Source organism: Marmota marmota, unplaced genomic scaffold (assembly GCF_001458135.2).
Source record: "Marmota marmota marmota unplaced genomic scaffold, marMar, whole genome shotgun sequence".
Taxonomy (NCBI): Eukaryota; Metazoa; Chordata; class Mammalia; order Rodentia; family Sciuridae; genus Marmota; species Marmota marmota.
Window position 1 is genome coordinate 6,294,792 of NW_025999968.1, and position 25,628 is coordinate 6,320,419.

General features: G+C 33.4%; 1 protein-coding gene across 2 annotated transcripts in view; it reads left to right on the top strand.

The window, feature by feature from the left end:
- The window catches only part of Cfap44 (cilia and flagella associated protein 44), a 108,701-nt gene that overhangs the window by 58,383 nt on the left and 24,690 nt on the right, over positions 1-25,628 (top strand). Inside the window, exons 18-25 of one of the 2 annotated variants that reach the window (XM_048803298.1) lie at positions 3,709-3,854; positions 4,777-5,047; positions 7,532-7,587; positions 7,777-7,939; positions 9,582-9,712; positions 18,144-18,340; positions 20,515-20,689; positions 22,798-22,975. In XM_048803298.1, coding sequence (XP_048659255.1) covers positions 3,709-3,854; positions 4,777-5,047; positions 7,532-7,587; positions 7,777-7,939; positions 9,582-9,712; positions 18,144-18,340; positions 20,515-20,689; positions 22,798-22,975 — 1,317 coding nt within the window. Of the gene's footprint in view, positions 1-3,708; positions 3,855-4,776; positions 5,048-7,531; positions 7,588-7,776; positions 7,940-9,581; positions 9,713-18,143; positions 18,341-20,514; positions 20,690-22,797; positions 22,976-25,628 lie in introns of those variants that run through there. The other variant, XM_048803299.1, reaches the window with a different exon arrangement.

A 25,628-nucleotide genomic window follows, 5' to 3' on the forward strand; every position in this document is an offset into this window, starting at 1 on the left:
AACAGTGTAAAAATGTTCCTTTTTCTCTATATCCTCTCCAGTGTTTATTATTGTTTGTGTTCTTGATGGCTGCCTTTTTGACTGATGTGATATGAGATTGATTTACATTTCCTTAATTGCTAATGATGTTGAAAATTTTTTTCATATGTTTATTGACCATTTATATTTCTTCTTTGAGAAGTATCTGTTTAATTCATTTGCATATTTATTAATTGAATTTTCTTTCTTTTTGGGGGGGTGTTTTTTGATTTCTTTATATATTCTAGATATTAATCCTCTGTCAGAAGAATAACTAGCAAAGATTTTCTCCCATTTTGTAGGTCCTTTCTTTACATTCTCAATTGTTTCCTTTGATATGCAGAAACTTTTTAATTTGATGACATCCCACTTATTAACTTGACATTATTTCCTGAGCTTTAGGGGTCCTATTAAGAAAGTCATCGCCTGTGTCTCTACTCTGGGTTATTTGGACTATACATTTTCTTTTAGGAGTTGCCTAGTTTCTGGTCTAATTCCTGGGTCTTTGCTCCTTTTTGAGTTGATTTTTATATAGGATGAGAGATAAGGGTCTAGTTTTATTCTTCTACAGATGAATAACCAGTTTTCTCAGTACCATTTGTTTAAAAGACAGTCTATTCTTCAATGTACATTTATAGCACCTTTGTCAAGGATCAGATGACTGTAGATGCATGGGTTTGTCTCTGTGTCTCCTATTCTGTACTAAGACTATTAGTCTTAGTTTTCTTCTTTAAGACTATTTTGAATGGAATTGTTTTTTTGATTTATTTTTCAGTAGATTCATTGTTGATACATAGGAAAAGCTATTGATTTTTGTATGTTGATTTTGTAACCTACCACTTTGCTGAATTTGTTTATTAGCTCTAACTGTCTCTTGATAGAGTTTTTTTGTGTCTTTTATGTAAAGGATCATATCATCTGCAGTGATAATCTGATGTCTTTTCTATTTTTATCTCTTTTAATTTTCTTCTCTTCCCTAGGTACTCTGGCTAGAATTTCTAGTACTATATTAAATGTGGGTGGTAAGAGTGAACATCCTTGTCTTGTTCCAGATTTTAAAAGAAATGTTTTCAGGCTTTCTCCATTTACTGTGTGGTTGGTTTTGGATTTTTCATATATAGCTTTTATGATGTTAAGGTATATTCCTTCTATCCCTATTTTAATTTTTAGTGTTTTTATCATGAATGGGTGCTGAATTTTGTCAAATGCTTTCTCTGCATCTATTGAGATGACTAAGTCATTTTTGTCCTTTATTATATTTATATGATGAATTACATTTATTGATTTACATATGTTAAGCCATCCTTGCATCCCTGGGATAAAACTACCTTGGTCGTCATGATGTAAAATCTTCTTAGTATGTTATTGTGTATGATTTGCTAATGTTTTATTAAGGATTTTTATATCTAAGTTCATCAGGGATATTGTTCTGTAGTTGTCTTTCCTTAATGTGTCCTTATCTTATTTTAATACGATTGTGATACTAGCTTCATAAAATGAATTTGGAAGTGTTCTGTCCATTTTTATTTCATGAAATAATTTGAGGAACATTGGGATTATTTCTTCTTTAAGGATCTGGTAGAATTCAGTGGAGAATCCATCTGATCCTGGGTTTTCCTTTATTGGAAGACTTTTTATTACTGCTTCTATCTCATTGCTAGTTATTGGTCTCTTTAGGTTTCCTATGTCCTCTTGATTCAGTTTGGCAGGTCATATGTGTCTAGAAATGTATTCATTTCTTCCAGGTTTTCCAATTTATTGGAGTATAAGTTTTCTAAATAGCCTCTAATGATCCTATGGATTTCCATGATGTCTGTGCTGATTTCTCATTTTTTCATTTCTAATTTTATTAATTTGTCTTCTCTCTTTTTCTATGGGTTAGTTTGGCTAAGGGCTCATCAATTTTGTTTATGTTTTCAAAGAACCGACTCATTTATTTCATTGATTCTTTGTATTGATTTTTATTTCTCAATTTCATTGATTTCAGCTCTGATCTTAATTATTTCCTTCCTTTTACTGGTTTTGAAGTTGGTTTGTTCTTTTTTAAGGATCTTGAAATGCATCATTAGGTTGTTTATTTGGGATATTTCTGATTTTCTTACTTAAGCACCCATAACTATAAACCTTCTTCTTGGAACTGCGTCATAGTGTCCCAGAGGTTCTAATATGTCGCATCACTATTTGCTTTGACCTGCACGTCTGAACTTGGGAAACCAGCAAGGGGTGATGGGGGATTGAAGAAATCATACACACGCAGATATTGAGAAGAGAGCTAGGATCAGGTAGAAGCCTGCACTCAATGGGGAAACATTGATTAAAGTGCTGTTCCAGCAAGTATATTTATATGTGGTCTCATAATCAAGACTATAGAGGAATTATAGTCATGACTAGAGAGGCATTATTCTTTGTGCACACGAAAGTTACAGGACTAGAACATTTATGCAGCTTTTCCACTGTTGCAGTGTGCTATGCTGGGAGCTTTGTCCAGTACTCAGGAAGCCCATTGTCTCAAATTCAGTGGCAGGCCCAGGAGCAGCAGCACTGGTGAAACATTGTAGTTATTTTGCTATGTTCAGAATCCTCTGTCCTTGATTCTGTTCCTGGGAGCTGGTCTTTGAATTCAAAGCTATGAACTAAAGAATTCCATGGCAGGCACAGAATTCTCCCTATTCCAGAGGCCACCATCAACTGGGCAGTTTTCAATTGGCGGATTCCACTGAGAAATTTCCAGGAGCAGCATCAAGTCTGTCCAGGGATCAGTTAAAGCAATGATTCATTCTCTGCTCCTGACAACAATTCTCATTTGAATCTAAAAATTTTGTAAATTTCTCTCCTGATTTCTTCTATCACCTTATTTGTCATTCAAAAGTATATTGTTCAGTCTCCATGTGTATACGTATTTTCTGTGTGGTTTTGTCATGTTGATTTCTAATTTCATTCCATTATGGTCTGATAAAATGTAAGGAATTATATTGTTTTTGTAAATATTACTAAGAGTTGTTTTGTGGTCTAAAATAGAGTCCCTTTTGGAGAATTTTTGTTGTTGTTGTTTTTGTTTTCATTATTCTTGGCTGAAGCAATCCAATCTGCCATTGCAAAAGTGAAAACTTAATTTGATTTTTAGAGGTCATATTTTGTTACCATTTATTTCTTATGCATTTATTTTTCATAAAGATGTTCTGGCCATTAATTTACTTCTCTTGGTACGGAATCTTTGGTTCATATAGAAAAAGAAAGCAAATTAGAGTCGGAGCAATATAATCCATCCAGATGATCACTTGTCTTTTTATTATATGGATAGATTTTTCCTAAATAGCCCTTCCTGAAAAATTAAATGTTTGAAGTCACCCCAGACTGAATGCTAGCTATGAAAACAATGACCTGCAAAACCTGTTACAAAATATTACCTATTCCAAATAACACTTGAAGAAATAAAATGGAATTCAGTAGCTAGTCAGAGGTGAAATCTCTCTTGTATTGACTTCTAAGTGGGAATACATTACCATAAAGTATTTATTATTATAATTATATAGTTGTATATAAATGGATAATAGAGACATTTTATAGTAAATAAAACTACTCTGTAATCAAATATAGAAGTAGATGTTTAAAAATATCTATATTGCTTTTTAAATTTTGAAATATGTGTTGTATCCAAATACCACCATCTATGTTATTTACCTTTCCCAGGGTGGCTATGATGCTGGTTTTCTATATCACTGTGAATTTCCCTTATGTGACAAAAGCAGCAATTTTGAAGAACAGAGAGATGAACCTTTTGATTTCCGTTTTCTTGAGGATACAGAAGAAAATCCCATCCAAACTATCATTTTCAGGTGAATAGAATGTCAAAAAGCTTTGAAAAATAATATCCTATTAGGGGGTCTATATTTTTGTATATCATGGATATTGTCAATTTTAAATATCCATCCAAATAAAGAGATGCTCAAACAATGTGTAGTTAAATAAATCAAGTGAATCAAAGCTAGTCCTGAAATTATATTAAAATTTTCCCTGTAGATATTCTGTCAGAATTTCTACTTATGACAATTGAGTTGCATGGATTTACCCTCTTTTACTTAGGAGAATGCTATAAACTGCATGGTCAGATAATTAAGGGTCAGAGTTTCAGTGATTCTGGAGAAATTACAAGATGAATCATTAGCTCTTTAGTAATTGAGAACTGAGAATATATCCCTATCATTTTTCTGAAAAACAGATGGACTAGCTCTAATTTTCAATTGACCTTTCCCCACTTTTCTTTGTATTAATTTATTAGGGCTCTGTAACAAAATGCCACATACTTGGTAGCCTGAACAACAGAAATTTATTTTTTCATAGTCTGGATACTAGAGTTCTAAGATCAAAGTATTAGTTGATTTGTTGGTTTCTCTTGAAGTCTCTTTTTTTTGGTTTGCAAATATCTGCCTTTTGCTGTGTCCTCACTTGATATTGTGCACAATATCTCTAGTCTCTCTGTCTTAACCTTTTTTTCATATAAGTTTATCAGTCAGACTGGAATAGGGTCCATCCAAATGTTCTCATTTAACTTAATTACCTCTTTAAATGCCCCATTTCACAATATAGTTACATTCTGAGGTATCTGGGGCTAGGGCTTAAATATATGAATTTTAGTGATACACAATTCAGTTCATAACACCTTTGTTATTCAAATATAGACATTTGTCAATTAATTTAAAATTAAATATTACTTTTAGACTAATAGGAAAAATAATTTACTTTCCTTTTGACTCATAGCTTTAGCCAAACAATGATGTTTTGTGGAATGAGAAATGGAGCCATTAGAGTGTATATCCTAAATCAGAATGAGCCTTTACTAAGCAGTTTGGAAGACTACTGGCACTTCAGTATTCATGACAATGATTATGGATGTGTTAAAAGCATGGTAACTAGCTTTGATGATCATTTCTTGATAACTGCTGGAGCAGATAATAATATCTTTGTTTTCACTATTTTTTCTGAACTTGAATTCCTGAAAATTGTCAAGGCCAAAGTGCCATCTCCCAAGGTATGTAACTAATTAAACAATGAATTAATTAATAACAACAAACTTTATTCTAAGATAGTGATGTGAAATTGCTCATGTGCTTAAAAAATGAGAACAATTTAGACATACTAACTTTATTATCTAAACTTCCTACCATATTATAATTTTGACTTTCTGATGCTTCTATATTTATATTAATGGTGTTGAATTCCCCTTATTATAAAGTTATGTAGTGCTCAAAATTTAAAAAGAATATGTTGACTTTTCTGTATCAATGACTTTTAAAATCACAGCTTCTTCTTTTTCAAAAATACACAATATTTTTCAGACATATATTTTGTTTTTCATTTATTCATTCACTCATCACATGGGTCTGTACAGGATGTACACCATAAAGTACGTTTTTTAAAAGAGGTTGAAAAATATTAATATCTTTCATTTTGGAATGTAATAATGTAGGTCTTGTTCAAAGATTCGCAACAAATTATTCTGTTCATAGGCAAAATAGATTGTTTGCTTTGTGATGAATTTTGAGGGTACACATCTCCAAATTATATCCTTTTGTCATGTCACAGAACCAGAATCTTTTGTTGTCAAAGTGGTGCCTTTGGATAAAGTCATTTAGAGACCATTAGAATTGTTCCTAAAGACTAAGGAGTTGTATCAGAAACATCACAGTTAAAATTCTTAAGAAAATGTTAACTTTCCATTTAACAGCCTATTTCAAAACAACACACAAAGAATGTAGGGAAGATAAGAGCAGTTAATTTTCATTTCTTTTAATAGCAGCAGAATTTGGAGTATGGGCCAATGGTTAAACAGGGTCCAGCTTCGAAAGAGGAATTATGCAGGGAAAGCATATAAACAAGAAGAAACATTTTTGTTTTTGTACCTAATGTGAGCTCTCTCTATAGAAACCTATGTTTTTTTGGATAGAAAAAAAATCATTCCACAATTTGAATAATAGTGTCCTCTTATTTGTGGATACAGTCAATATTTTTTACATCATTGAAGTTGACTCTGCTTTTAAGAAGGCAAAAATCAGGAAAAAATTAAAATAATTTTTTAAAAACCCACAATAATCAATTAAGCTCTGCAGAAGTTCTGAGGTTCTTACTTTAGGGCACTGAGAGTCCTTAAAAGTACAGATGCCTGAACCCCACCCAAGAAAAATTAAATTAACATCTCTGAAGGTGAAACCTAGACATAAGTGTTTTATAAAATATCCTCCACTTCATTCGAATGTGCAGCCAAGTTTGAGAGCCTGTGGCATATATTTTGTAACTCTTGGAAACATCTTTGTTTAACTCAACTGTATTGTAAACAACTGTGACTAGGATACAGTTAGTAGTTGGCTGAGCATCAGGGTTAAATCTTGGCACATGGATGTTAGAGAACCAAGGGACTTAGCTCTTGGAGATAAAAAAAATAAAAATAAATTCAATATATTTATGTTTTGAATGAGTAAGTAATGATTGATTAGCCATCACTGGCTCTTACATTAGTCAAGTATATAACTTCACTTTTACTAAAGTCATAAACCTTGACTTCCATAGAAATATATAGGTGTATGTTTCATATATATAACTATTTTATGTTTACATTTCATATATATGAAGATTATAATAAAACAATTTGATCAAAATTTATTTCTTTATAAAGAACAACAGGAAAACAGACCATCTTCTATAAAAGAGAATAGAGAAAAAGTTCAGCTTTACTGAAGAACTGATTAGATAGCAAATTAAGACTCTATTTTGTTTGCTGGGTTGTAATTCTTCTTTCTTAACATTGCAGACATTTTACAACACAGCACCTGAATACACAAATTTTAAGTAATTTACTTCTCGGTTCCTCTTAAATCAATTTCCTTTCTAAACAGAGATTTGTATTTCTTTTTTCATATCTTTTTCTTTGAAGAAGGGGGATTATGTTTGCATTTTCCACCTTATATCTTCTTTTGATTGGGGTCACATCAAATTTTACTTAAAACTAAAACATATATATATATATATATATATATATATATATATACACACACACACACACATATATATATTTAAAATATATATTTAAAAATCTAGGGTATACATGAAGTATTTTGGGGAATTATGCATATAATAAAGTGATATACAGGAAAACAATGTTTTGAAATATATTACCTAGAAACTTTTAGTGTGTATTTTCTATTTTGCTATTAATAACATGTATTAATAGCTCACATGAATCAGTAATTGACATTTTGGAGGAGGCAACTGTGATGATATTAACATTTTGCAAAAACATGATTGTATCTCAACCTTTTAATCTTTTTCTACCTACCCCTATAAATGATGCAGAAACAAATAAATTTAGTCAACACAATTTTTTCCATAGTTCTGTGTAAAACTACTTTTCAGACCTATACTTGTTAAAAATTAGCAGGTAAAAAACCTTCAATTTTCTTAGATATTTTGAGGGAAATATGCAATTTTAAAGGACTAACTTTTCCTCTTTTGCCTACAGTTTGGAATTGAAACACAGCCACCCACAGAAGATATTGAAGATCCCAAAGCCTACAGGTATGGGAATTTTTAATAAGTATTGCTTAGATAAGTGGTTTTTCTTTCTTTTTTCTTTTTTTACAAAACAGACCAAGATTGTACAGAAGTTGATCAAGCTGAGTAAATTTCCAAATTACTGAATACTGATTTTTCTCTTCTGCTGTTTCTGTAGTCTAACATGCTATTCTTTTAAATTTCTATTCTCAGTATTGAGAATGCTAGGAAGAAAAGAGAACATGACAAGTTAATGAAAGAAATGGAAGAATTAAAAGCTGGGAAGAGAGAACAAATCCAAGCTTTGAGGAATACATTTTGGAAGTTAATAGAAATGAACAAAGAATTACCAGAGCATATGCAATTTAAAAGGACAGTAAGTCTAAGTAAAATCTTAATAACATGCAATTTCTGAATTGAGACTACTATTTTGCCAACTAGCTGGAACATAAAAATAATCATTATGCTTTCCTTTATCTGGCTGGTCAGTGTATTTGCAGCAACTCAACTATTGTAAAACTTGTTTGGTTTGGAAGCAGATAAGTCTCTTTATGTAACACAAAGTTTCTACTGAATATAGGTTCCTCACACATGTTTTATTTGTTTATTGATGGGTAACAAAATAAATTATAAATTCGGGTTTTGATTTGGCTATCAACCCTTATTGTACTTAGTCAAAATATCTGTTGGGTAGGTACATGCATATTTTGACTCTTTGTTGTTCCATTTCTATATATTTATCAGATATGTTGAGAAGATAGTACCTAGTTGATCCACAAAATTTCTAAAAGTTGTCTTAGTATAGTTGTAGCTATAAGGACAATCACAAAATTGTTTAAGCCAGTTTTAGTGTTTATTTTTCCTTTTGTGACTTACTGTAAGCCCCACGTGCCTGTTAGTGATTAATTTTTTTTTGAGAGAGAGAGAGAGATTTAATATTATTTTTCAGTTTTCGGTTGACACAACATCTTTATTTTTTTATTTTTATGTGGTGCTGAGGATCAAACCCAGGGCCCCCACGCATGCCAGGCGAGCGGATTGCCGCTTGAGCCACATCCCCAGCCCGATTAAGTATTTTTTTAAAAATATCTATTTTGTATTTCTTCCTAAACAGAATTACTGTTAAGAGTCTAATCAAGTTAAAAGCCAGAATTTATCATCTTGAATATATCTGTGGATTATCCAATTCTGTAATTCTAGAAGTACTTTGTGTATTTCACATGAAAAATGCTATGATGTCATGATGATTAGCTCATTATATTGACTAAAAAAGCCAATTCATAATAGTCAAAAGACCTTTATACTATTTTATTAAGAAAGAGGCTGATACTCCAGAGTATGAGCAATAAAGATAAAAAAAATTGAGGCAAGATATAAAGATAAAGAACAACTGTACCAAGTACTGTGGCAAAGCATTTTACAAATATCACTACTGAAAACACAAACACCTCTGGAAAGAATAATTACTACTCACAGTTTAGTGTGAATGCAGGCTCTGATATTTTTCTGGGAGTGAAGGTAATAAACATGATGCCCATAGGTATCCTTATGGGAGAAAGGCAACCGCTCAGTGAGCAACATCCAACAAGAATGTCAAGAAGACATCCATATGTGAGGGAATATTCAGCTGCCACCAGCTTCTATCCTGTGCAAAGCAGGTTATGCAACAGTACTTTCTTTGGGATGGTGAGAGTATTGTTTTAAATTTTGTATATTCTCCAAATACTATTAGCATTTATCACTTTTATTGTGGGGAAATATTTTAAGTATGTAATGTTTTTTCCATATTATTAATGATTTCTTCATGTATTATGAAATCTACGCCCCACCAAGATCAAAAGATCAAAAGTAAACTATTTCTGTTCTGGAATAAGAGTTTAGGATATTCTGGAGTTATGATGCAGTGTGAAATTGAAGACAAGACTAAAAATATGTAATTGTGTATAAGACAGAGGACTGATAACAATATACTGATTTAAAAAAAAAACCTTTGTATAAACAAATGTACGTATTTGCAGGACTTTGATCTTGATTCCAAAATTCGGGCTGAAATTGACAGAAAAACTGTTCATAAAATTCACCAACTAGAAAAGGAATTAGCTTGGGAAAAGGAGAAGTATTATCTTGGCCTGAAGAAGGTACAGAATAGGTAAGATCTATATTTCCTATAAATTAAGGTGTTTTAGTGCATAAGTTTGAATAGTTTACAGTAGTGTCAGTGAAGTAGCAAGATAAAAGGTTTTCTGAAGTACCCACTGACTTCAATCTTAAGGACTACTCTTGTCACTAATATTGATATCTCCCTGATCTTTCTGCTTACTCCTTTCTAGTTAAATATGAGTTATTTGGTTAACAGTTGTACTTTAAAAAATTATATAAATACATATTTACTTCTGTTTGTGATAAATTATTTATTTTATGCCACATTAGCATAAGAGCACATATGCATTAAAAATTTTAAAATCAAACAGAATCAAAGGACTTCTAATAAAAGACAACGACCTCCTGCATAGTCTCATGCATCAACTCAACTTTCCAGAGGAAATTACTTTTTTGTCTTTTATTTTGATGTAATTTATACAGAATATATAAATCTTAATCAAATGGCTTAATAATTTTTTAAAAAATATGAACACATGTATCCACTACTCAGATTAAGAAATAGAACATTTATACCAGTTTAGGAAGTTTCCTGGTGGCATTCTCTTTGTAAATACCTACCTTCCAAATTTAAATCTTTATTGCCATAGATTAGTTTTATCTGAGAACTTTATATAAATTAAATGTTGAACATGAATTCTTTTGCATCGGGTTTCTTTTATTCATATACTAAGATTATTCATATGTCTAAGATTATCCATGTTGTTGCACGTCACCATAGTTTATTCTTTTTCATTTTCTTGCAATATTCCATTATTTCAATTAATTTAAATAATTGTGGCTATGCCACAATTTAACCATTTATCATTGATAGCTTTTGGCTACTATAGATAATGCTGCTAAGAACATTTTGGTGCATGTTTTTTGGTGGACATCAGCACTTACTACTGTTGGTAATATATCCAGTTGTAGAACTGCTAGGCCATGGTTTTTATGAATATTTAGTTTTTATTAAATACTGCCAATTTCCCAATATAATTGAATCACTTTATACTTTGACCTCCCAAGTATAAAATATTCCAATTGATCCTCATTGTGTCAGTTTCTTAGAGCTTCCAACAAAGTATCATAAAATGGTTGCTTTAAATAAGTAACATTTATTGTTATGGTTCTGGAGGCCAGAAGTTGAAAATCAAGGTGTCTAGCAAGTTGGTTCTTTTTGAGGACTGGAAAGGAGAATCTGTTCCATGACTCTCTTTGAGGGTCTGGTGGTTTGCCAGCAGTCTTTGTTGTTCTTGACTTGAGGTACTTCACTCCAAGTCCTCTTCTTTCACATAATGTTATCTCTGTGTCTTGTAATACAGCCTTACCTCTGCACATATCTCTGTGTCCAAATTTCCCTAATAAGGACATCAGTCATGCTGAAATAAGGTCCATGCTAATGGTCTCATTTTAAATGGATAACCTCTGTTAAGACCTTATTTTCAGATAAGGTCACATTCTCAGGTACTAGGAGTTAGGACTTGAACTTACCTTTTTAGGAATTCAGTTAAATTTCTAACATGCATGCTTGTCATCAGTGGGGATTGTCAGATGTTTAAATTCCAGCCATTCTTTAGTAGTATCTCATGTGATTTAAGTTTACATTTATTTCCCTGGTAAGTGATAATTTTCACCCTCTTTTCATATATTTACTAATCATTGGTATATTCTCTATGTTAGGTTTTTGTTCAAGTCTTTCGTTCATTTTAAAAATTGGATGTAGGAGCTATTTATATATTATGGATTTGGTATTTGGTTATCTCTATCTGTATTTATATATGAGCAATAGGTATGTGTGTGAGTGTGTGTGTGTGTGTGTGTGTATATATTACATATGTGTGTGTGCTTATGTAAGATATTTTGATCTAGTCTGTGGCATGTTTCTTTACTCCTAATGGAGTCTTTTGTTGAATGAAAGTTTTTAAATTAAGTTTAGTTTATTGGCCTTTTTCTTTCAAGGTTAATGCTTTTGTGTTGTATATAAGAAAACTTTGCCTATTCCCAATTCATGAAATAATTCTCCTATATTTTCTGCTATAAGCTCTATTGTTTGCCATTACTCATCTTGAATAATTTTTGTAGGTAGTATGAGATATGATCCAATGTCGTTTGTTTCTCTGTCAATGTCCAATTAACTTAGTATTATTTGCTGAAAGAACACACTTTCCTCACAGGATTGTGGTGTTGCTTTTTCATAAACATGGGTCTGTTTCTGCATTCTTCATTAAATTTCACTGGCCTCTCTCTCTATCTTTGTGCTGGTATCACCCTGTTTTAAATCTTCATGTCTAGTATGGTGAATCTTTCAGCCTTGCTCTTCATCTCCAAGATTGTTTACATTCATTGCTTGTTAATAACTTGCCAACTTTCACAAAAACCCTTCTAAGATTTTGATTGGAATTACATGAAATCTACAGATGTATGTAGGAATAACAGACATTTAAAAACAAATATTGATAGAGGACTCAGAGACAAACCCACATAACTACAGTTATCTTATATTAGACAAAGGCACCAAAAACATACAATGGGGAAAAGATAGCCTCTTCAACAAATGGTGCTAGGAAAACTGGAGATCCATATGCAACAAAATGAAATTAAACCCCTATCTCTCACCATGCACAAAACTCAAATCAAAAGGGATCAAGGACCTAGGCATTAAGCCAGAGACCCTGCGCCTAATAGAAGAAAAAGTAGGCCCAAATCTCTGACATGTTGGATTAGGCCCCAACTTTCTTAATAAGACTCCTTTAGCACAAGAATTAAAATCAAGAATCAATAAATGGAATGGATTCAAACCAAAAAGCTTCTTCTCAGCAAAAGAAACAATCAGTGAAGTGAATAGAGAGCCTACATTTTGGGAGCAAATCTTTACCACACGCATATTAGATAGAGCACTAATCTCTAGGATATATAAAGAACAACACAAAGACAAAGACAAAACAAATAACCCAATCAATAAATGGGCCAAGGAAGTGAATAGACACTTCTCAGAAGAGGATATACAATCAATCAACAAATGTATGAAAAAATGTTCAACTTCGCTAGCAATTAGAGAAATGCAAATCAAAACTACTCTAAGATTTCATCTCACTCCAGTCAGAATGGCAGCTATCAAGAATACAAACAACAATAAGTGCTGGCGAGGATGTAGGGGAAAAGGCACACTCATACACTGCTGGTGGGACTGCAAATTGGTGCAGCCAATGTAGAAAGCAGTATGGAGATTCCTTGGAAAACTTGGAATGGAACCACCATTTGACCCAGCTATCCCATTCCTTGGTTTATACCCCAAAGACTTTAAAAACAGCATACTGTAATGACACAGCCATATCAATGTTTATAGCTGTACAATTCACAATAGCTAAACTATGGAACCAACCTAGATGCTCTTCAGTGGATTAATGGATAAAGAAAATGTGATATTATATATATATATATATATATATATTTTACACACACACACACACACACACACACACAATGGAATACTATCCAGCACATTAAAAGAGAATAAAATCATGGCATTTGCAGGTAAATGGATGGAGTTGGAGAATATAATGCTAAGTGAAGTTAGCCAATCCCAAAAATCCAAATGCCGAATGTTTTGTCTGATATAAAGAGGCTGATTCATAGTGGGGTTTCAGGGGAGGAGCATGGGTGGATTAGAAGTACTCTAGATAGAGCAAGGGGAGGGAGGGGAAGGGAGGGAGCATGGGGGTAGGAAAGACGGTGGAATGAGATGGAAATTGTTACCCTAAGTACATGTATGAAGACACGAATGGTGTGACTCTAGTTTGTGTATAACAGAGATATGAAAATTTGTGCTCTATAGGTGTAATATGAATTGTAATGCATTCTGCTGTCATACAAAACAAATTAGAATAAAAAAAGAAAAAACAAAATATTGAATTTTCAGCCCATAAACATGATATATCTTGAAAAGAGCCACTTTTAATATTTCCTCTAGTTTTTCTATTTCATCTTTTATATCATTTCTTACATCAGTTATATCATTATGACTATCTTATAGTCATTCTTATTGACTTCCTGGTATAATAGGTGAAATTTTTGTTCACTTTAACATTTCCATTCTTTTTTCTGCCTTCATGATTATATAGAGTATATCATAATAATTGATTCAGTGTCCTAATCTGTTAGATCATTAGTGTCATTACTGGGGCTATTTCTGCTGACTAATACATTTCTGTTCATTTTGAGTCAGCTTTTTCTGCTTTTTTGCTTGCCTGATAAGTTTTGGTTAAATGCTAGACACTGTGAATTGTACTTTGTGGGTGCTAGATATTTTTACATAATTTTAAGTAATTTTGAGCTTAATTCTAGGTGTCAGTTAAATTACTTGAAAATAGCTGGATTTTTTTTTAAAGCCTTCTTTTAATCTTGGTTTGGTGGGATCAGGGCAGTTGTTAGTCTAGGGCTAATTCTTCCCGACTACTCTTCTGAGTACTCTACCCTAGGACCCATGTAGTATCAAGATTGTGAGGACCCAAGCTGTTTCAACCTGTGTGGAGTCTGGGGATTATTCTGCCTGTTCCTTTTTTGGTGTTTCTTTCCCTGGCTTCAGGTAGATGCCTTCTCATCTTTAGGTAAATACTCACCAGCACTTACCTAAAGAGGGGAAGGGAGTCCTCAGATCTTCAGAACTCTCTCAGATGTGCATCTATTTCCTTTCTGGTACATTGTCCAGTGAATTATAACACTCATTGCCTGACATCAAATCCTTGAATATTTGAATTTCTGGATAATATTTGAATCCCCAAATTATAATCAGATTGCTGTCTGCTTAGAAATGAATGTGGATAAAAAGTTTCTCTCAGAAAGAACCTCAACATTGTAGCATGTTTATTCTTAGTAAATATTCATCATATATTTATAAAAATGTGTGTGGAGGGGGGGGTAAGTATGAATCTTAACCCACAATTTAGTGTAAGTAGTGGAGCTATTCTTTATTTTATTTATATTAATTTAAATTTGACTCTGGGCTCTTATTCTACCAAGAAGACAGGAAAGTCAGTCTTGATACTCCTGAGGGTGCTATACCAGCCTGCTTACTTCTTTGTGTTCTTTGAATCAATGGTTCTGTGCTCCGCTGGAGCAGACTATCTTTGTTAGGGCCAGAATCCCCCCAGCTTGCATCAAACACACACACAGCACATACAGCTACCATTGTGAGGCCTTGCCATCTCTCCAGATGCTATCTGAAGGAGGGCACAAGTATCCACAGTGCCAAGATGCAAGTTGCCCATTCTCCTAATCAGAAGGAGCCTCGTCCTCCCTGCCATACTTGTTCTCAAATACTTTTTTAGCTATTTTCCTTCCCTGGTCTATGTACTCTCCATTCACCATAGCATCATGTTTTTGGTGGACATATGGAAGGAAGAAAATAATAAATACCTAACTCTTTAATTAGAATGTGGGGAGGGGATAAAATTTGCCACCACATAACTCTGGGTATTATCAGTGTTTTTACCTTTACCAATCTAATAGGCCAAACATGGTAACTCTTGTTTGAATAACTTGAAGTTTTTTTTTTATTATTGGTAATGCTCACATTTCTTCTCATGTTTATAGTTAATTTACACTTATTCTTTTGAGAATTAACTGCTTAGATTCCTTGTTCATTTTTCTTTGGGTCCTGTTTATTTTCTATGCTGTATTGTAGGTATTTGACTTTTATCATACATATGGTAAATGCTTTCTCCTACTCTGCCATTTGCTTTGAACTTTGTTTAGATTTTTCTGTGAAGAAGTTTTCATTTTGATGTATTCAAAATTATATATATTTTCCTTCATGTTATCTGAGTCTCATAGGAAAGCCAAATTTAAAAAGTAAAACTCTAATAGGTGAAAGTTAAAGGGAATATGTCTTAAAGAGATGAGAAAGATACTATGCTATGAAAAGAAAGAGAATTAAAGAGAAAAGAAAGTAGTTTAAAAGGGAAAAATAGAATTAAAAGGATTGAGTCATAAAAATAGTTAAGAAAAGCAAACAAACTAAGACTAATAAATTCTAAAATTAAAAATGTGTGAGGGTACAGGGGTGATAGTGAACCAGTGCCCCCAAAATAATAATTTAACTGATGAGAAATTATTTGAAATTTTTTTAAAAAAATTGACAGTTGAAGGATAAATCTCAAATCTCTGTGGGCTATAAGAGAAGGGTAAACTATAAAGTAGTATGAATTTCTAAGTGTGATTTTTTTTGGTGGGGGGAAAATAAGGATTGAAGCCAGGGCCACTTATAACCACTGAGCCACATCCCCACCCTTTTTAATTTTTTTATTTTGAAACAGGGTCTTGCTAAGTTGCTTAAGGCCTGGCTAAGTTGCTGAACCTGGCTTTGAACTTGTGGTCCTCCTGACTTAGCCTCCTAAGTTGCTGGGATTACAGGTGTACACCACCTCACCCAGCACTTGATGATTTTTATAGAGGCAAGAGTGGAATCTGATAGTTTGGGGGTTTCATGAAACGCCCTTGAAATGGAAAGCTGACGGACAAAGTAAGAGTGGGGAGGCTTACCCTTGTATTCAGTTTCCTAACATCTGCTCCCCTCATAGTTACTATATACAAATAAATCACATTATCACAAGTATATGAACATATCCATATCCATATATCATATAATTTAAGACAACAAAATATGTTTAGATGCCTTAGTAAGGTGGACTTTCTTAACTCTCTTGAAAATGAGTGTTAAAAAATTATTTGGATTCAGGAGCCCCCCACACATATTTGTATATTTTATATATATTTATATTTATTTGTATATCCATATAAATACATATGAAAACAACATGTACCTATTATATTTAATAACCTATTTTATATAATACATAGGGAGGTAGATTACATTTCCTCAGAGTTTGATATGATCTATTATCCATTAAACTGCAGTCTGCTTACAAAATTTTCATTTTTCACATATTAGCAAAACAGTGGCATTATATTAATAATGACTTGTTTAATATTTTCATTAGAAATAATTCCCCCTTCCTTCCCTTCCTTTATTTCCTCCTTTTTTGGCAGGGAGTGGGGGTGATGGGGATTGAGGCCAGGATCTTACTTAGGCTAAGTAAATACTCTATTACTGAGCTATACTCCTAGTTCTCTACTTGCTCTTTATGAAGTCCAATCCAATTTCCATTACATCTTGATAGTATATGCATGGTTAAAGTTTGAGTCTAACCCAGATGGTTTGCAACTGCTAAAAGAAAACAAGGTTAACACTCTAATATATAATTGGAGGTGACGACTTTCTCAGTAGGACTCCTAAAGTTCAGGAACTAAAACCAATAATTAATAAGTGAGAAGGTATCAAATTAAAATGCTTCTGCACAACAAAGGAAACAATAGTGTGAAGAGAAAGTACAGATTAGCAGCTACTATTCTGACAGAGGACTAATATCCAGAACACATGAAGAAATTAAAACAACTTACCACTAAAAATCCAAATAACCCAATCAATAAATGGGAAAATGGACTAATCAAACACTTCTCAAAAGAAATATAAATGCCCCCCCCCAAAAAAAAAACAAAAGGAAAAAATGTTCACTATTTTAGCAATGAGGGAAATGCAAATCAAAACTACCCTGAAATTTTTATCTCATTGCAGTTAGAATGGCAGTCATCAAGAATACAAATAAGAAATTTGGTGAGGATGTGGGGGAATAAATGGAACTTGCATTCTATTGTTGGAATTGTAAATTGGTACAACCATTATGGAAATCAATATGGAGATTCCTCAAAAGACTAGGAATGGAACCTATTGGATCCAGCTAGCTGCCACTCTTTGGTATTTATCCAAAAGAATTAAAGTCAGCATACTAGGAGGATGCATGCATACCTCTGTTTACAGAGGCATAATTTAAAATAGTCAAGTTATAGAACCAGCCTAGGTCCTCATCAACAGTTGGATCAATAAAGAAAATGTGGTATATATACACAATGGAGTTTTATGCAGCTACAAAGAAAAATGAAAGTCATTTGGAGAAAAAGGGATGGAACTTGAGAGCATTATGTTAAGTGAAATAAGCCAGACTCCGAAAGATTATATGCTTCTCTCGTATGTGGAAAGTAGAGAAAATAAAGGAAAAGATAAAGCGGGGAGGTCTCATGAAAATAAAAGAGAGACCAGTAGAGTAGAAGAAGGAGATAGGGAGAGAGGGTGGATGTTGAGGAAAAGGAAGGTACTGGAGAATGAAATTGACCAAGTTATGTTATATGCATGTACAAATATGTCACAGTGAATTCCACTATTATGTATAATTATAATGTACCAATAAAATTCATTAAATTTTTTTTAGTCCAGCACAATACAATGGATTATAAGAATAGTATTTTGTGATCTTCTTTTATTACTTAATCATGCAGAATGATTAAAATGGTCACTATTGCAAACACTTGTTTTGTTTTTTCAGATTTCGTGATCCACTGGAAAATGACACTATTGTGGTTTATGCTATACAAACTGACCACAAGATATCCTCCTATAGGCTGGTAAAGCCCTCTAAGTATTCCAAACACAAACGAGCAAGTCAATCAGAGAGAAGAATGAGTAAACTGGACAGATTTGAAAAAGAGGGATCTGGAAAAAGGGATAGCCAGAGAGAAACAGGTAGCCTAAATGACAAGAAGGCTTTTAAATCATTATTTATTAAAATTTGGAAAGTGAATTATCTTTTCATGAGAAGAAACTTTGAACCTTCTTTGGTGGCTTGAACTCAATTTGTTATTCATCCCCTTCTCTCAGGATAATCTCTTTAGGAATAAGTTTTCAAGGGAGAGAGAGTTGTGTGGTATGATTGAGAATGAGATGTCACAGTTTTCCAACAATGCTCCATGCTTACCTTCTTTTTTGATGCAGTCTCTAAAGAAAACTCACCCTGGTCATGTGACTGACAGGGTGTGAGACTACTGGATGCTACAGAACTATTCTCCAATCTAGAATTTTCCCATATGGCTAGTTTTTAGACAGTGTCTCTTTCCGTATTCCTTGGCCCCATTTTTCTTCATTGAATAATCTGTAATCTTTTTTCTTGCCCAGGATGAATTCTGAAACCATTATCCTGGTATTTTAATCTTTTTTTTTATTACTATATAGTTTCCCATAGTACCTTATCATGCTGTTCAACTTACCTGTTTAACTTACTGTCCAGCTTGCTATTCCTTAATTATTCCTGATATGTTTATATCCAGGCTCCTACTGAGTGACCTCTGACCCCTCTTCTGTCTGAATTCTACCAGTTCTTGGGGATCTAGCTAGACTTAACGTATTTGTTATAAAGCCTTTCCACAATCACCCAGGCCACATTAAACCTTTCTTTTTCCCTATTACCATATATTTGACATATGAAATATAAAGTAGTAACTAACTATATTTTTTATTTTTATCTAAAGCATATTTTTTATCTAACTTAAACACAATAATTTTCAAGAAACACTTGTTAAAGCTGATCATGTTTAACTTCCAGATTTGGTTCTCTTTCTGACTAGTTTTTAAATCGACTTTTCTAGCCCCCACCATTATATCACCAACACTCCTTCCAAGTTTCTAAACATCTGTCAGTGGCCCATCATTACTCATTTTTCTAATTGATTGATTTGTGTTTTATCTTGCCAAATTTTAAATAAAGTCCTTAAGAGCAATAATTGTGTCTTTTATCTCTTTACATCAGTATTTCACAGTAAAGATAATATCTAACTTACGATGGTTCCACATCTAATTTTTCAACTCTATGATTGTGTGAAAGTGTACCCATACAACCATTCTGTTTTTCACCTTCAGTGTAGTGGTTAATAAATTACAAAAGATATTCAACACCTTATTATAAGGTAGACTTTTTTTTGGGTAATTTGTGTCTGACTGCATGCTAATATAAGTGTTCTCAGTCTGTTGAAGGTAGGTAGACTTGTCTAAGTTATGATGTTGTGTAAGAAAGGTATATTAAATGCATTTTTGACTTAACAATTTTCAGTTTACAGTGAGAATTATTAAGTAAAAAATGATAATCAGGATATATATCATCATAGGTCAAAGAGCATTTGTGCTTATGGAGTTAAATTCATGGTAGTTGCTCAATAAATACTTTGATTTAAAAAGTCAGTATATTCTCTGAATTTTAAATTTTTTTTGGTACTTATAAATGTTTATTTGATGAATGAAAAGAAAGATAGATGACTCCTATCAAGTCAGCTTGAGGAGACATTCATTGCAACTGCTTATGCTCGTATCAGTGGTTTGCTGATGTCTCACTCCAGCTGAAATCACCTAGACCAGGTATGAAGGAACTCACACACAGCAATGGCTACCATAGTGGCTAATAATGGCAGGCCATTGGAAGACCAGGAAAACAGTAAAGCTCATGTACTTCACCAGCTGAAATATTCAGAGTGAAAGTCAACAGGCTCTGTCTTCAGGAGATTGCTTGACTTTCAAAGCATGATGCTTATACTACCTTATACACTACCAACAGCTCTGATGTGGGAAAGAAAGGAACCTGAACTAGAATTCTTTAGGATTCCTCTGCTATTCTGAATTGTTCCTTTCATCTTGGGAAAGAGAAAACTGTACCTGAAGACCACAATAGAGATGAAATGTGCCTTCCTATATTGAAGTAGTAGTTTCAGTCTTTAGACAGAAATTTTATTTTTGTTTATGTACCAGGAGAAAAACTAAAGAAGCAGGAAACAGAAGCCACTTCCCTCACTAAACATATATAAAGGTCCATCTTTGAAAGTTTTGTTTTCTGTTTCAAAAAGACTGAAAAAAAATGTTGATTATTTTTACAGGTGGAAGTATTAGCATGCAAGAAGAATCAATGATAGAAAAAGGGAAGAAATTTCGACCTAAAACCCTAAGTGAAATTATGATACAAAATCAAATTGAGAAAACTAGAAAACTCATACAACATGCGGAAAGAGCCCAACAAAAGATCCAACAGCGGAAAAAAGAATGGGAGGAACTGTGAGTTTTTACCTAAGCCCTTATCCTTTTAATATGTAAGCCCCAAAATATATCTTAAAAGATCTTTATACTTATTGACATTGCCATTATTTAAATTAAGAAATGAAAAAAATAAAACTAGAGGAGATAGTAAAGACAGTTCAACTAGATCTTTTAAAGTAGTGATACTTCTTGTTGGAACTTCCATGATCCTTAGAGTTTCAGTCCGAGGGATTCCATTTTGCTAATATAGTGATTGATTTGAATATTTGTGATCTTCTATAGTTACATATGAATCATAGGAAATTTTTTTCTATTTCAGTAAAAAAATGCCATCAAAGGAATTATATTGAATCTGTAAATCACTTTTGGTAATAAGGATTTTTAACTGTAGATCACTTTTGGTAATAATGACATTTATTAAGTTTTCTGATTTGTGAATACAGGATATTTTTCCATTTGTATTTGTTTTATAGCTTCCCAATAATTTTACATTTCCAACTACCTGTTCTGTGTTTCACATTACCCATGTACTATGTAGATAAATATCCATCCAAAAACTTAAGGGAGCCTTGTATTGATTTCTGAAGATATTCCTTTATATAACTCTGATATTTTTTTCCATGAGTTCTAATCCTTGGGTCTTTTGATCTCTGTCTCCTCAATTAGTGAGGTCAGTAGGCTATATTTGGGTAGTAGGATCCTGACTCTACTTCACAGTCTAGTAATTTCCTCCATGCAGAAAAAAAAAAGTGATAGTATTACTTCACTTCTCCTCTCTAGGAATTGTAGTTTTATATTGTCTGTATGCAATGTCTCCTGCCTATGTTGAACATAGTTGTTCCATGTATTTTTTTGTTCAATTCTCTAATTTTTTAGATCATGAAGGTAATTGTGGGCCTGTTTTCTAACATAGCTAGAAGCAGAAGTACCTCTTTTTTTTCTCTTCTCTCCTTCCCTCTATTTCTTTATCCTTTCCTTCATTACAAATAATAATTCTTCTTTTTATTTCAGATATACACAATGAATGATTGTCAATTGATACAAAAGGCAGTATAGATTTCCTTTGCTATTTTTTGTTTTTGTTTTCCTAAAAGGCTTTTTCCTAAAGCAAATTGCTGACTGCAAACTGTACATTTTTGTGTTAACTGATACACTTCAATTTAAAGAATTGGAGTCTCCTAATTAAGGATCTTCCAAGGGAATGTTACCTGTACCCATAGATGTCTTAGAACTTCCCTGAGACTTTGGTTCCTATAGAGAGCAATTCTTCCATTTTTGTATTGGTATAAATGTTGCTTGTATGTGGGAAAGTTGGGAGGGCCCAGCTGGTTCAGGAACCCCTTTTCAAATCTTTAATTGATTTTGCTAGATATATCTACCATTCCATTCTACTCTTCACACCTGCTTTTTTTTTGTTCTTGGAGTCTCTTAGGTACTCTACAAAGAAAATCATATTCAATTATTTTATAGCCTTCTCCTACAGGTATTCTGAGCTATATTTTGCTCTGGTCTGATTTATTCATTCATACAATTTCATCTTCTTTCTGTCTTACAGAAATATATCAATATCACTGATTTGCCCATTTTTTAAAAATCCCATTCTCAGCTTTCATAATGATTCACTACTTTTTATACTGTCATTTCCATGGGATTTGGGGAGAGAAGAAGAGGCAAATGTATATGCTCATGTTATCATCTTGAACTAGATGACTTTTGTTGACATTTTTGTGACAATCATTTGTGTAATAAAAAAATCTCATTGACTTTTTTGGTGATTTTTTAAAACTACCCAATTTCCAAAGCTTAATTTATATTAAGAGAATATATAGCAATTTTAAGTGTGAATTACTTAGACGTGAACCAAAGCCTGACTGTGATTTGTATTATTTCAATACACTGTAGTGATTGGTTTTTATTTATTTAATTGTGTATTATTTTTTTCTTGGAGTTCTTAAAAAAATAGTCATTAGTTTAAAAAAATACTTGGAACCTTACACAAACATGACAATACAGGCTCAAAATTGTTCTTTTGCTTCATGATTGACTTTAAAAATGTACCTTGTTAAAAGTAGATAAATTAGAGTTTACTATTGTATTTGTGTCGGAGTTACCTTTTTTTCTAATAGTTATAAGAGTAAACCTGATCATGACTATGAAGATCCCAAAGATGTTCAAGCCATTAAAGAAGCCCAAGTGTATATGGGAGATTTCAATCTGAAGACAGCTGCAGACTACAAGATACCTGAACACATGAGAATAAATGCTGCCAAAAAGGAAGAGGAATTGGGACAACTTGTTTCTATGGTACTTACCCACAGATAAAGCACTCTGTGTTTTTAATTGAATTCTGATAAAAACCACCCATTTTTTCACCTGGTCCATAAGGAAATATAACCATAGAAATTTAAAACTAGAAAATACTTTCATGGATATCTAGAATGTCTTCTTTTCATAAATGAGTCCCAGAGAGGACAACAGATTTTGGCTATCATCATTATTGTCAGTTAATATGGCAGAACCAGCCTTCACATCAATTATATATCTCAATACCAGTTTCATGGGTGAAAGCACTTTACTACTTTGTAGACTTTGAACTTCCAACATTCAAACAAATCTTTATTGGACTTAGTTTTTGACTGCCATAGAACTACAAAGGACTTGGGGGAAAAGTCATTGTTCAGTCTTTCTCTACATGACTTCCACCCTTTCATAGGCAACTCAAACTAACCAATGAATGTATTCCTTTTTTTGTCTGCATTCTTCCGAACCTCTTCTAATCATCCTTCATAGTTTACATCTGAAATGTCCCCCTAAAGCTCAAATGCTGAAGGCTTAATTTTCAAATGGTGATACTACTGGGAAGTGAGGCTGGTCACTGGAGGGATGCCTTCAAAGGGTGTATTTTGTCTCTGTCCTTTACTTCTCTCTGCCACTAGGTGAGCAACTTTGCTCTATCACATTGTAATGCCAGATTCGTGGGACCCCAATAGACTTCCAGGAGCCGAATCCAACGCAATCACATAAGAGTCTTTATTGCAAGCTTGAGCCTGGACTCACAACCGTTTCTGACGCAGCGGTCCCAGGGAGTGAGTCCCGGTCCTTTGTTCAGTGAGATTTTATAGGTTTTTGGAGGATACTCTATGCATCACAACATCACACAGCAAATCATTTCACACCGCAGGAAAATCAAACAACAACTCTTAACATTGATTAGCACATTTACTGGCGGGAACAAGTTGGGTAGGAGTGATTGGTTAGTACAAGAGGGGGATTTGTTTGGAATGATTGGTTTAATCCATTAGGGGTGTATGTGCTATACTACATGGTTTCCTAACATGTTATCAACCCCTGAGACTACTTGGGGGTCTTTTGGCATCCCAGGTATTTTCCCTGTCTCATGCTGATTGGTGGTTGCTAGGGGGTTGCTATGGGTCCTCACCTAGCCTGACTGAGTCAGGGACACCTGGCACAGCAGATCTCTCCTGTTATTTACAGACAAATAACTCAGCAGGGAGGAATTGTGCCTAGGCTTCCTCTGTGGGTTTTTCCAAGGACAAGGGTCACGCCCCCTCTCTCTGGACAGGCCTTGAGGTAGAAGCTGTTTTCTTTTTGTTTTTTTCTCACACACCCAACATATATATTTTTATGAATAAAAATTTCATCACAATTACTTTAAAATTTCGTTTAACTTTAGTGCTGTCTGGTCTTATGAGAAAGCAAATTGTATTTTCAACATCTAAGCAATGTCCTAAGGCAGTAATATTTCTCCAGAGAGAAAAACAATATAACACACCAGTATAATTTTAAAATTTCTATTAAAAATTAAGAAGGACAGCTTAAAACAATTGCAATAACTTAAACCACTATATCCAAAATATTATTATTTTGACAATAAAAATTGACTAATAAATAAATGTATTTTTCAGGCTTCATCCTAAACTTCACTCTTGACCCCTCAGAGATATCTATGTTCACCACAGCTATATTCCATGTTTGAGATCTATGAATACCCTGACCTCAGCAAGATGAAAAAACTGGACAACTTAGTTCTGTGTCATAGGTTATGAAATAAATGTACCAAACAACATTCTCTCAGGGCCAAAGAACAGGAGAGACTGTGAACTTTAAGAGAGCTGCCATCTACAACTCAGAAGTATACAACAGTGGACCCTGTTTCTTACAGGATTCTGGGCACAGATCTATTTCCATTTTATATTTTTCTTCTTTAATTTTTATTGTTGGTTGTTCAAAACATTACATAGTTCTTGACAAATCATATTTCACACTTTGATTCAAGTGGGTTATGAACTCCCATTTTTACCCCGTATACAGATTGCAGAATCACATCAGTTACACATCCATTGATTTACATATTGCCATACTAGTGTCTGTTGTATTCTGCTGCCTTTCCTATCCTCTACTATCCCCCCTCCCCTCCCCTCCCCTCTTCTCTCTCTACCCCCTCTACTGTCATTCATTTCTCCCCCTTGTATCATTTTCCCCTTTCCCCTCACTTCCTCTTGTATGTAATTTTGTATAACCCTGAGGGTCTCCTTCCATTTCCATGCAATTTCCCTTCTCTCTCCCTTTCCCTCCCACCTCTCATCCCAGTTTAATGTTAATCTACTTCTCATGCTCTTCGTCCCTACTCTGTTCTTAGTTACTCTCCTTATATCAAAGAAGACATTTGGCATTTGTTTTTTAGGGATTGGCTAGCTTCACTTAGCATAATCTGCTCTAATGCCATCCATTTCCCTGCAAATTCTATGATTTTGTCATTTTTTAGTTCTGAGTAATACTCCATTGTGTATAAATGCCACATTTTTTTTATCCATTCGTCTATTGAAAGGCATCTAGGTTGGTTCCACAGTCTTGCTATTGTGAACTGTGCTGCTATGAACATCGATGTAGCAGTGTCCCTGTAGCATGCTCTTTTTAGGTCTTTAGGGAACAGACC